At 37.5% G+C, this 13,350-nt stretch overlaps 1 protein-coding gene across 2 annotated transcripts; it reads left to right on the top strand.

The window, feature by feature from the left end:
• The first annotated feature begins 2,251 nt into the window (after positions 1-2,251).
• LOC141752749 (ubiquitin carboxyl-terminal hydrolase 2-like) lies at positions 2,252-13,134 on the top strand. Of its 2 annotated transcripts, none has more exons than XM_074610909.1 (12): positions 2,252-2,611; positions 7,855-7,902; positions 7,997-8,120; positions 9,026-9,137; positions 9,241-9,351; positions 9,836-9,900; positions 10,004-10,107; positions 10,268-10,348; positions 10,453-10,531; positions 11,135-11,242; positions 11,363-11,483; positions 12,255-13,134. In XM_074610909.1, exons 1-12 carry the CDS (start codon positions 2,456-2,458, stop codon positions 12,358-12,360), a joined length of 1,215 nt encoding a protein of 404 aa, XP_074467010.1. In that variant the 5' UTR covers positions 2,252-2,455; the 3' UTR covers positions 12,361-13,134. The 2 variants fall into 2 exon arrangements, 1 of the variants encoding a protein (XP_074467010.1); XR_012590333.1 differs by having other exon boundaries at positions 2,254-2,611; positions 11,363-11,702; positions 11,805-12,829.
• The last annotated feature ends 216 nt before the right edge of the window (positions 13,135-13,350 follow it).

Raw genomic sequence — 13,350 nt, 5'->3', positions numbered from 1 at the left:
CGTCTACGAGGGACACAGGATTGTTTTCCCGATGACGTATTGCCGGTCTGTGGATTGGCGGAGCTTGTATGATTGACCAAATTAAGAGTTGAGTTTTGTCAGCAGCTCCCCACTTCAGTGCAATCACTGTGCTCTTTTGCAACTCCTTCCTGACGTAATGAACCAGGAATGTGATCGTATTAAAGCTGTCGAACATACAGTGAGAATCTGACAGGACTGGAATGTGCCAAAGTAAGCCGTCCACATTCTTCTCAAAGTGTTTCTGTTGGGTCCGGAACAGTTTAAGGTGTTCCCTCCATGACGGACTGTGTATGCTGTAATTGCTTTCATGGTGTGGCAGATGGGAGTGAATGGGGTTTTAATGTTTTGTCCTACCTCTAGTCAGATTTGTTTTCATGTACGTTCCCTGATGTCGGCTTGGTGTGTCCCCAGCTTTAGGGAGTAAACCCTTCCGTCATTCACTCCATATTGTGTGGTTTCACCCCTCCCCATATACAATAATATAAATAGGTATAAAACCTGATTCATCAGCTAAGTATGGCTTGTTACGTGGCTCTGACAGCACTGGACTCAGTGATTTGTAAGGACTTGTAAAGGTTTACAAGGCCAGCTATCAAGCCTCTTATCAGACTCAGAGCTGTTTCTGTATCAAGTCTAAAGATCGAAGTCAAAGTCAGCAAGTCTCAAGTTTTTGGGCTGATGAGAGTTTTTATTTTACGCTAACACACACATATTCAGTTTTAGCTACACAATAGATTGAATTTCAGAAAAAACAGTAAAAATATCTACTGTTTAAACAGTTTTTTTGCTCCAACAGCATAAACTAAGGCTGATTTATAATCTTGTCAATGATAGGGACGAGAGAACCGGAAGAGCTCATGGATGAATTAAAGGTCCCATATTGTAAAAAGTGAGATTTTCATGTCTTTTATATTATAAAACAGGTTTAAGTGCTATATAAATACTGTTAAACTATCAAAATGCTCAATATACGGAGAAACTCACACAGCCTGTATTCAGAAATTGTGCGTTTGAAACAAGCCGTTAGGATTTCTGTCCATTTGTGATGTCACAAATCTTCAATATTTAGACCATTACACGGTTTTAAACGTAAACATACTAAATGTGTCCCAGTTTATTTCCCGTTGCATTGGATGTAAATAACACCAGCTGACAGGAAGTAAACATGGACCCAAGCTGTTGCCTAGCAACGCAACTACAATAAAATAAGTGATTAATAAAATACAAATAAAATAGAATAAAATGATACAACTTGAATTCAACAAAATAAGTGATTGATAAAATAACAATAAAATAGAATAAACTTATACAACTTAAATACAATAGAATAAGTAATTAATAAAGTAACAATAAAATAGTTGTTTTATAAGACCTTTAAAAGAATGGAAGAGCTAAACTCATTCCCGCTCATTTCTGTAGGACTCTATAATGTCATATAAAATAATAGGATTTTTACTGCCAACTGAGTGTCTTTACTACTATTTTGCGGGTACATACTTGGTACGATTTTGAATGCAGGAATTTAATACACCTTAAATACTATAAAATAAATTAATAAAATTATAAAATAGAAAAAATTATACAACTTGAATACAACCAAATAAGTGATTGATAAAATAACAATAAAATATAATATATATAATATATATATATACATATATATATATACATACATACACATACATACATACACATACACATACACATACACACATATTCATTATTATCATTATTATTTGTATAATTATTATTTTTTTCTTCTATTTTGATATATATGTATGTGTGTATGTATGTATATAAAAAGATATTTCTTTATATAAGGAAAACCTGTCTGCCATGGTGGCAGGTGACTTCTAAATAATAAGAAGAGAAAAAAATTAAAAAAATGTTATATATATGTATATATGTATATATATATGTATTTATATATATACACATATATATATGTATATATGTATATATGTGTGTGTATATATATATATATATATATATATATATATATATATATTGTGTTTTTTATCACTAAATGTTACAATAATGTTCATTTTATACATTTTGCTTTTTTAATTTCTATAATATTTTCTTTTATTTTCAATTAATCTTCATCAGTGCATCATTGTAAATAACCAATGCGCCAAGAGCAGTATTGCTATTTCCTACAGCACCTGAAGGCAGCGCCTCAGTGTTGTGGGAGGAGATGTTTATTATAGGACGCAGTTGAAACTCCAGCACATACCACCTCTGTGTTATTCTAGGGCAGGTCTGTGAACAAGAAGCAGGACTGAAGAGGCACAGAAACCTGCAGGACCTGACCGTCTATCTATTAATTAGTACCTGATTAATAACCAGTCTGTCAGTGGAGGTTTCACTGGCTGCTGTTGGACTGACTACCAGACTAAAAGACAACATTCAACAGCGCCTACCAGCCATAAACATGCCGTCTCTGCGACACTCCTACACGGTGACTGTACCGGAGGAGCTGCCGGCTGCTCTCCCGTTTGAGAAGCCCGAGCTGCGGAGGAAGAGTCCCTCGTTGTCTCGGTCCAAGCTGGTGTCCACATTCATGGGTTTGATCATCAACCAGGCCAAGGTGAGTCCTCCTCCTCCTCCTCCACTGCACCTCTGCTGCTTCCAGCTCACCTGTCTGCCTCTTCAGAATATACATTGTATTGTTTTATTATTATTATTATAGAAAAACTAAATTGTTTCTGCCTTTACAGACTTTTTAAAGTTGTTGTGTACTAGTATATTCTAAGGAATACTTTTGACTCCCAATTTATATTTTAATATTTCCCAATATAAACAGGTACACAAAATTACATAGAGTGGTTGAGATTTTTTATCACTGGTTCTTTTATTAAATGTCCTTAATGCAACATTACAATAATATAATATTTTATACATTTTGCTTTTTTAATTTCTATAACATTTAAATTTTTTTCAATTAATTTTCATGAGTGCATCATTGTAAATATTGATATAAATATTTTACTTTTTTTTTTTTTTTTTAAATCATGATCATTCTCTACATCCTAAAAAATATAGACAGTAACCACACACACACATATATATATAAAAAAAATGTTTTTTTATGACAGATATTGCAATTCTAATATCTTCTAATATCTATATAAGGACATTTTTGCTAATATTGCAGGTAAATGGCAGTTAGCAAGGTGTGCTACGTTAGCTTTGACTCTTAGGATCCAATATACATGAATTCAACATTAATTTTAATTTAATTTTTAAATAAAACCACTCCACCACTGCTTCTATCTCACCTGTCTGCCTCTTCTTCATATATATGTTATTGTTTTTTAGAAAGAAAAACATCAACATCAGACTTGTTAAAGTTGTTCTAGTATGTTCTAAGGAGTACTACTATATAGAACATATATATGGGCGTTTCTGCAACTTTGGTCACTTTTGACTCCCAAATTTAAAAAAACATACACATGTAAACAGGTAAACAACATTACATATAGTGGTTGAGATTTTAATCTGTAACATGTTTATTTTTTTACATTTTTTATCACTTGTTCTTATACTACATGTCCTTAAGGCAACATTACAATAATGTTCATTTTATACATTTTGCTTTTTAAAATTTCTATTATATTTTCATATTTTTTTCTATAAATAAATAAATAATAGTAGTAAAATATGTTGTTTTTTATAACAGATATTAAAAATTCTAATATCTTTTTAAGGACATGTTTAAGTTATTTTTTTAAATGTAATTCAAAATACACAATTACTAAGCTGTATGGTGAGGACACGCACTAAATACTAGAGAAGAAAAGATGATTAACCTTGTTTTCCTTCATCTTGAGGGTCACCTGTGTGTCATCCATGTGCTCACCTGCTAACTTCTGTTTCCATGGAAACTAGATTTGTTTGGCTTTTAATAAAACTTTTATTATGGTATTTGTTCAGTGTGGCAGTAAGGACAGATAAGTGTAGAAAAGGTGCATTTAGATGAAAAAATAATGTTATATTATAATTGAGTTGTTTTACTTGCAAAAAAGGGGGAAACAACTTCTTCAATTTGTTTCAAATGTGATTGCAAATTTAACTCTGATGCATTTTTAAACCTGGGTGAAGGCATGTGAACAAATTTTGTTATAGGCCTATAGATCATAAATGAATCCAACTTTAGCACCTTTCATACAGGTGAGTTCAAAGTGCTTCACAGATGACTGACATGCAGATAATAAGACAGAACATGTGTGAACCATGAAAACAACAGAAAAGACAAAACATTCAGCAATTTAACAATTTGAGACTATAGTCAAATGATAAACATGTAATAAAGTAGAATGAAAAGCTACAATAACAGTAATAAACTAGTGTGACGTAAATGCTAGAATAGAATAAAATTATACAACTTAAATGCAATAAAACAAGTGATTAATAAGATAATAAAATCTATTACAATTTTACAACTTAAATACAATAAAATAAGTTTATAAAATAAGACCAAAGTGTGTGAATAGTGTGAAGTAATAACTAGATTAATAAAATAAAAAATAAAAAAGAATAAAATTATACAACTTAAATACAATAAAATAAGTGATTAATACAATAACAACGCAATTATACAATTTAAATACAATAGAATAAGTGATTAATAAAATAACAATAAAATAGAATAAAATTATACAATTTAAATACAACAAAATAAGTGATTAATAAAATGACAATAAAATAAAATAAACTTATACAACTTAAATACAATAAAATAAGTGATTAATAAAATAACAATAAAATAGAATAAATGTATACAACTTAAATACAATAAAATAAGTTATTAATAAAATAACAATAAAATAGAATATCATTTTACAACTTAAATACAATAAAATATATGAATAAAATAATAACCATTCGTGATTAAAGGCTTGGCTGAATTGATGTGTTTTTAGTTTATGTTGTATAAAGTAGATCAAGTATGCTGACATTAACATTTCACTGTATTTCTATGCTAATATCGCAGTAAAACTACTCATATCCAGTAACAATATATCATGGCAAAGCTAAAATAGACACCATGAATTAGTGTTAGAGTCAGTACGGTGTAGTAAGGTCATTAAATTGAGAGAGAATTTTGTCTTTGAGGCAGACAAGTGACCCTTTTGCACAAAAACGTCAGCTTGTGCAGCTTTTAAAAGCAGAAATAGTAAAATCACAGCCATCTTTAAATCAGTTCTCATCTTATTTAACTGTGAGACCACATGGGACGCCACAGAGAGCTTTGTGGACGTCCAGCTCTGACCTTAAGGCCCTTATCTGTCCTTTAAGTGGAGAAGGACGAGGCTGTATAAGCACACATGGCATTAACACAATGCAGGAGGTCGTCGAGCACAGAGGCCGCCCGCATCAAAGCAACAATTCGAGTGTAACGCTTGTTGCATAATAGGAAAGCAGCGCTGCCGATAAGGAATGCGTCCAGACTGTCACCTTATCATCTGCAGAGTACATTTTGTTAACACATGGCCTGACGTGTTTACAGCTCGGGCTGCACTTCAAGCCTTTGTCCTTGATAATACTGTAGGGGATATTGTGTGCTCTCGCTGGTATGCATGCTCGTGTTTACACTGGACACACACAGAATAGCTTATTGCTCTGACTTGTCTTGGTGTAATTGAGTAGTTTAATGTAGTTTTTATAGCGATTGGGCGGTTGGTAACGCCACTTTGCTCGAAACTGAAATATCCCCACAACTATTGGATGGATTGCCATGAAATTTGGTACAGATATTAATGACGTCCAGAGGATTAAACCTAATGACTCTAGCACCATCATCAGGTTTTCATTATCGATTAATTGGGCTGCCCCCTCTTAGTCGATTAGTCGACTAATCGGTCGTTTTGGTCTTAATCGACTAAGATTTCTTTAGTCGATTAGTCATCTTTTATGCTTTTTCTTTGAGTTGTGAACAAAACAAGACATTTGTGGATGTCATCTTGGGCTTTGGGAAACACTGATCGATATTTTTCACCATTTTCTGATATTTTATAGACCAAACAACTATTAGAATTAATCGAGAAAATCTTCGACAATGAAAATAATCGTTGGTTGCAGCCCTAGTGGAGTTTATCACATACATCAGGGCGCAACTTTTGTCATCAGTCCTCAGCTGAGAAAATAAAATTTCTGTCTCTTCAAACTAGCAGGTATTTTTCATCAGGATCATTTTAGTACAGTGTCAGGAGCGCGCCAGTACTTCTACTTGTGGTATTTGGTAGCTCTCCCAGTCCAGCTATTATATAACAGGAGACTCATACTTTCTCCAAGGGAGTGGCATAGCTGGCACCGTCCGTCTTCGTCACGTGTTACAGTATACGGCCTTGAGCAGGCATGCATATCGCTGCCTCCTCTACCTCCCTCTCTTTCTCTCTGAAGTCAAGCCAACCAGTGGAGGGCTCAGAGAGATTACCTGAACGCATCACTTCCTCAGGTTTTTTAAGGATTTTTAGATCTGTAGCTGCCTGCTGAGCGTGCCGAGCCCCGCTGGTCAGTATTCACTACAGCAGAGCAGCAGATTGGGACTCAACACCATATGGTCACCTTCAAATACTGCAGAGAAGAAGAGACACTAGATTTCAGCCAAGAGGGCTGTTGATAGTTTATATTGTCAGGTTCTATTTTCAGCTTTTAACGACCATCACTGGGCACTAAACCTCTCTGCACATTAGGAACCTGTTCCTATTTACTTAAAAAAAAAAAGGCCTTGTGTGAAGTGCAAGCAAATACTGTACTCACACCTCATATCTCACACGTCTGACCTCACATATCATTTGCTATGATAACACTGTAGGCAAACACCCACCACAAACAGACAGCAGAACTTACTGTACAATTCAGAATAAACTACGGTATATTTACACTAAATAGAGGCAGTTAATAGTTTATTTGTGTGCGTACACATGTGCGTCTGTTCCCTCGCGTGTGCTTCCGTCAGTGCGTTGCTGTTGTTTCCACATGCAGCTCCTCTGCCGTCAGCGAAAGTGTTGGCGCGTGACGCCACTTACTGGCTCCCAAGTCATCACGTTACACTGTCACTATGTTCCCTCATTCAGGATGAGCTACAGGTCACAAGCTAATATGTCACCTGTTGATACTCAAACGCATTACAAAAAGTGATTCTTTGGCCAACTTTTCTTTCGTCCGCTGCAAACCCAATGCCTGGTCAGCCTATAGAGGCTTGATATATGTGATTTAGTTGATCTAAATGTTTGTTTCACAGCGTTTCCATACTGACAAGAACAAGATTGTGCTTGCTAAAGTCATACATACATCAGCATTGCGTTGGCTTTCCGAGTCCTTGCATCAGTCTGCCCTGCAGATGATTAATGCCACCAGTGCCACCAGATATGTCGTATAAACTCCTTGATCCTTAAACTCGGGCAGCAATTTGAGACTCTTCACAGAAACAACTCGACACCACGTTGTGTTTCTGCAGAGTCTCAGTGGAGCGTTTCTCTTCGGCCTGCGTCACATGCTGGCGTGACGCCACTGCGGTGTGAGTGAAGGCCGGCCGGTAGGCTCATCAGTGCAGGAACACACTGTGGTGTTTCATCCAAGCATGTGACCATCAGATGGTGTGCACTGAATAAATGCCAGACCGTCATCTGAGGCTTATTCACACTTGAGGAGTGTAACAGGGTTGATATCATGCTGTGGTGACATCATACTGACACTATGATAGGTGGATTCTTTATACTGAATGAGTCTTTCTGCTGCTGTATTATACCTTTTATGTGTTCAATTTACAATTCTCCAATAAATGCGTGCATACACTAAAATCTCTTTGCTTTTCTGTTTGAATAGAACAAGAGTCCTCAAGGCCTGGTGGGACTGAAGAACCTGGGCAACACAGTGAGTGATTTTTACTTCGGTCTAATGAAAAACACGCTGCACTTTGACCTGGAACCTCGTTGAATTAATGTTTGTGTTTTTTGCTGATTTCCAGTGTTTCATGAACTCCATCCTTCAATGTCTGAGTAACACCCCCGAGCTGAGAGATTACTGCCTGAGAAACGTCCATCGGTCCGACCTCAACAACAACTGCACGACCAACGCTGCTCTCATGGAAGGTAGGACGAGACGCCGAGCTGTTAAAACAACACAAGTTAGCAGCATAACGAGGAACACTGTAGACCTGTGTAGCTCCTTGTTAATGTTATGACACTTTATGACTCAGCAGTAAGGTCCCATACTGTCAGTTTATATGACCTTTGTGCTGTGACCAGACCAAACTGCAATCAGACAGGTAATACTTTACATAATACTGGTCAAAATGAAACTCCTTTAGGGTGTTCTCACATGTCACTCACTACAGCGTGTGAATATATCCTAATAAAAACAGGTATTAACACTCAGTATAAAAGGCCATATCTTTGCCTCTGTAATTAGTAGTCATGACTTGGCCTCGGTTTAGGTGGTCTGAACTACAACACTAGTGAGATGACTCTTCCTCAGTGCATGGAAGTGGCTCAGGTGTCGTCACGTGACCCACTTCCACGTCACCGCGACACCTGAGCCACTTCCATTCACTGATGGAGACCAGTTAAGTGCAGTTCATAGTAAGCGGACAGTCAGCTGAGGTCAAGAACGACCTTCGATGCCCAAAAATAATTATTATTTTACTTTACCATAAAAAAAAATCCGCCCTGGTTGAGTCCATGCTGTCCGATTGTTTTCATACACATCAAGCTCAAAACATAATGTTTATTTTCATACAAATAAGTACAAATCTCCCATGAGTACAGGCTGGATTTACAGAAATGTCTTAGTCAAGGTCAAAACTCTGCATCTTAAGCTAAAGAATACCAATTTCTCTGGTGACTTTGGAGCAAAATGCAGATTTTGGGAAAAGAAATACAACCCAAAGTGGATCCAGTCGTCATTTTATTAATAAAAGTATGTTGAATTTAGTAAAGGATGGTGTTTTTTTCATGATTATGGCCTCATTTTCTGTCTTTATTTGTCTTTCCTTCAGAGTTCGCAAAGCTGACTCAGAGCCTGTGGACGTCTGTGAACAACGAGGCCGTCAGTCCCTCTGACTTAAGGAGCCAGATCCAGAGATACGCTCCCAAATTCATGGGTTGCAGGTAAGTCTTCCCTCCTCCTCCTCCTCCTCCTCCTCCTGCTGCGGCTTTTAAACCTTTTCATTCAATCCAGAGGAAAGAAAGTAATGATTTTGTGTCTCTGCAGTCAGCAGGACGCCCAGGAGTTCCTGCGTTTCTTATTGGACGGCCTCCATAATGAGGTGAACAGAGTGACCGTCCGCCCCAAGGTGTCCATCGAGGACTTTGACCACCTGTCGTAAGTCAGCACACCTCTCACCACCGCTCCTAATAAGTCACTCATAACCTCCCTGATCGCTGACACCTCTCACTGCCAAAAAACACTGCTGCACGCCTGAAACATGGAAATAAACTGTGTAATTATTTAGAAATACAATGCATTTAAATTCCTTCAAGGTTTTACAGTTATATGGCCATTTATGAACTTCACATTATTCTTCAGAAGAGGGAAAAGGTTTTTAGAAGAGCTTGAAGGAAAATAGCATTTTGACGCTAAAACATACGTACTGATGTATGAATGATATAAAAACCTCAAAATAACGGACCCACCCTTTTAAACGACAATAGTCATATATACTATACTTATATACTGGAATTACAGACCTGAGAAAGGACCTTTACAATGTCTTAAAGTGACTTAAATACAAATTAAAACGCAAAATAAACACACAAAGTCTTAGAAATGCACCATTTTGACCTGAGCTGTCTGGTTTCATTCACAGGGATGAGGAAAAGGGCAAGCGGATGTGGAACATGTACCTGGAGAGAGAGGACAGCAAAGTAGTGGGTAAGAGATTTACCTGAATGGGGGCTGCATAAACACCTTAAAACCATCCTTGATTTAGACGCATATTAAACGTAATCCTCCATCTCTTGTTTCTGCCTTTTAGATCTGTTTGTTGGACAGCTGAAGAGCTCGGTGACCTGCTCCGTCTGTGGCTTCTGCTCTACCGTGTTTGATCCGTTCTGGGATTTATCCATACCGGTTGCACAGGTCAGAACACCTTAAACAGCCTTTAATAAAGGATTTTATCTTACAGTGGAAAACAAGTCCGTAATTGTCAAATTCTGATGATAAAAGCGTAGTCTTGTCATGCTGTATCATATATACCATAAATATAATGTAGTTTGCTGACTGGATTTTGTCTCCACAGAAGGGCTCAAGCGAAGTGTCTCTCAAAGACTGTTTAAGGCTCTTTACAAAAGAGGATGTGTTGGACGGGGATGAGAGGCCGGTAAGGACTCCACCTTCCTTTTTCTAAAGATGATATGATGGATTATCATACAGCAGCAGTATCTCACCGCCCTCTCTGTCTTTGTCTCTCTCTCTCTCTCTCAGACCTGCAACAGATGCAAAACCAGAAGGAAATGCACCAAAAGATTCAGCATCCAGAAGTTCCCTCAGATCCTCGTGCTTCGTATCCTTTCCTCACATTTTGGTTTGTTTAATGCAGTTAAATGACGGCAGTTTTCCTGCTAACATATTAGCGTACACTCAGCCAATGATTGACTAATTTTATGGTTCAGAGCAAGCCCCCATGAACAGCATCGGGCTTCAAGGCAAATTTTGTAAATCCCAAACGGTGGAATTACAACTTCCGGGTTCGTCAAGTGATGTCTTTTGGCTCAAAAAGACTTTTTCCCAAAGACTTACATTGAGAAAAAGATATCTGTAAATCAACTTCCCAGTACGAAGTGCCTTAAACGTGCATTCTTTCTAATAGCCAGCAGGGGGCGACTCCTCTTTTTGCAAAAAGAAGTCTGATTGTATAGAAGTCTATGAGAAAATGAGGTCAATCTGTAGCAGTAGAAGTTGATCATATGCTTCATCTGTAAGAATCTTTTCCTGTAAAGTAGCTGAGAAGTAAAACTTTCAAATAGATATTGTGGTATAAAACTAATTTATATATTTTCCTCTAAATCAAAGTTTAAGTTGGAGTAGAAGTACTCAAAATTGCACTTAAAGCACAATAATGTCATTGTGAACTCGTGTCTGTTCCTTGACTCAGCATTCCCCTCAGACCTGAAGCGTTTCTCAGACTCTAGCATCCGAACCAGCAAACTCTCCACTTACGTCAACTTCGCTCTCAAAGAGCTGGACCTGCGGGAGTTCGCCTCAGAGAGCGGCGGTGAGTATTTTCCCGAAGGTGCTTGTCACCAGAGGAGGATAATTCGTGCACTTTCCAAGGTCAGCTGGATTTGATGGATAAGGACAGTGTTGACTGACAGTGTGTTGTGTCTCCCTGCAGAGCGCCCCGTGTATAACCTGTATGCCGTATCCAACCACTCTGGAAACGCTCTGGGAGGCCATTACACGGCCTACTGCAAAAACCAGGCGCTGGGAGAGTGGTACAGCTACAACGACGCCAGGTAACTACTCTTAAATCTACTCGCATGTCATCATATTATGGAGTTAGTTTTGTGTCTTTATTATGCAATTAAACAGACGAGGTTTGAGTACCAAACTTTCCACACAATAAAAAAAAATAGATTTAAAAGCAAAACTGTCAACACTGCAATCAAAAAATGTATTAATGTGAATCCAAAAGTTTTGCTTAAGAATTCAAAAATTTAGCTGCGAATCCAAAAGTTTTCTTTTTGAATCCAAATGTTTTGCAAATCCAAAAGTTTTCTTTGCGATTCCAAACGTTTTGCTTGCAAATCCAAAAGTTTACTTTGCAAATCCAAAAGTTTTGTTTTCAAATCCAAAAATGTTGCTTGCAAATCTAATTGTTTAGTTTGCAAATACAAAAGTTTTGCTTGTGAATCCAAAAATGTTACTTGCAAAGACAATTGCAATTTGCAAACAAAACTTTTTAATCACAAATTTATTGTACTTTGATTGCAGTGTCGATAGCTTTGATCTCACACCTGTTCCTGTTTGATTGTATAATAAAGACCCAACAGTAACTCCCTATCACATTACCTCACATGGCATCTTATCAGATTGACAGACAGCTGTGCTGTCTACAGTAATTACACTGTACGCAACTGCTGTCAAATTACTATGAAAGCTGTGTCAACTTGTAAGCAATTTAAAAGTGAAGACTGGGTGTGTACATGTGTGTTGGGTTGGGTTTGTTCTTAAAGACACCTTGATCTGTGGTACTCGGGGTAATAACTCCAGTGTGTTCTGTACAGGGTGAGCCCCGTGTCCTCAAGCCAGGTTCGCAGCAGCAACGCTTACGTCCTCTTCTACGAGCTGGCCCCGTCCTCACACAGCAAACATCAGATGTGTCGGCTGTAGGCGCCGTGGAGGAGCTGACAAGCTGAACTAAACTGGTGGAGTCAAGATACCGCTGCCTGCTAGGAGACGGCTCCGCCTAGTGGAGAGAGTCCTGCCATTACAGACTGTGAATATGGAGCACAAAGATGTGTTGCTGAGAGGGAAAAAAAACGCCCTCTGACCTTCCTCTCGGCGTGTTTTTGAGGGCTGTGACGGCACATTTGAACTTGAGGATGTCAACCTGAGCTCACACGTTGGATGTAACAGAGAAAACACTACTTACATTGTCAAAAAAAGGTGTAGAAATTCAGCTCAAGGCACAACTTAAAATGAACCCTCTTCAGGGTGCACATGCAACAGTGGACTCACTTAAAAAATAAGACATTTTACAGCTGTGCCTGGACCTGAATCTACACACACTCCAGTGGATTTCCCTTCTTTTTTCATGCACTTTGAACACGGACGACATTACAGCAACTGCAAAATCTAATTTATTCTATTTAACATAATGCCAGTAACTGTATATGTCATTGATTGATCAAAGCCTTATTGTTTCCTCTTAAAAACAGTGGAAATCTAGATCTAGAGTATGTCTTATGTCGAAGCACATATTATTTTTGTACAGTATTATTTATGGACGGCACAGTGAATGTAACTGTACTGTGGGAGAGCCCAAAACATACCAAAGCAGCTGTATGAAAAATGCATCAATAATTCTTCTTCCAGCAATAATGTTGCTGACTTTACGTCCAAGTCAGTTCAAACTCGATAAATGAATAAAATTCAATGTTAATTTACACTGCATCATGTGTATTTTTTTTTTATTTAACCCTTGTTTATTCAGCCAGCCATTTGAGGAAGAGCTCATGAGGGTAAAAATGTAGATTTTATATATTGTTTTATTATTTTACATATTATAAAGATGTATGGTTGCCGTTTTATATGTCCAGCAGACACAGAGCAACAACAGCATTTGTTTAAAGTTGTGTTTCTGGCCTCATGATAGACTTT

This window comes from Sebastes fasciatus, chromosome 16, assembly GCF_043250625.1.
Source record: "Sebastes fasciatus isolate fSebFas1 chromosome 16, fSebFas1.pri, whole genome shotgun sequence".
Taxonomy (NCBI): domain Eukaryota; kingdom Metazoa; phylum Chordata; class Actinopteri; order Perciformes; family Sebastidae; genus Sebastes; species Sebastes fasciatus.
The sequence above is the reverse complement of the archived record's forward strand: the minus strand, read 5'-3'. Positions and strand labels throughout refer to the sequence as shown.

Coding starts and splice junctions, on each gene's coding strand:
- LOC141752749 (XM_074610909.1), top strand. CDS start 2,456: ATGCCGTCTCTGCGACACTCCTACACGGTGACTGTACCGGAGGAGCTG. Junction 8,121..9,025: donor CAACGCTGCTCTCATGGAAG/GTAGGACGAGAC, acceptor TCTTTCCTTCAG/AGTTCGCAAAGCTGACTCAG. Junction 11,484..12,254: donor TACAGCTACAACGACGCCAG/GTAACTACTCTT, acceptor TGTTCTGTACAG/GGTGAGCCCCGTGTCCTCAA.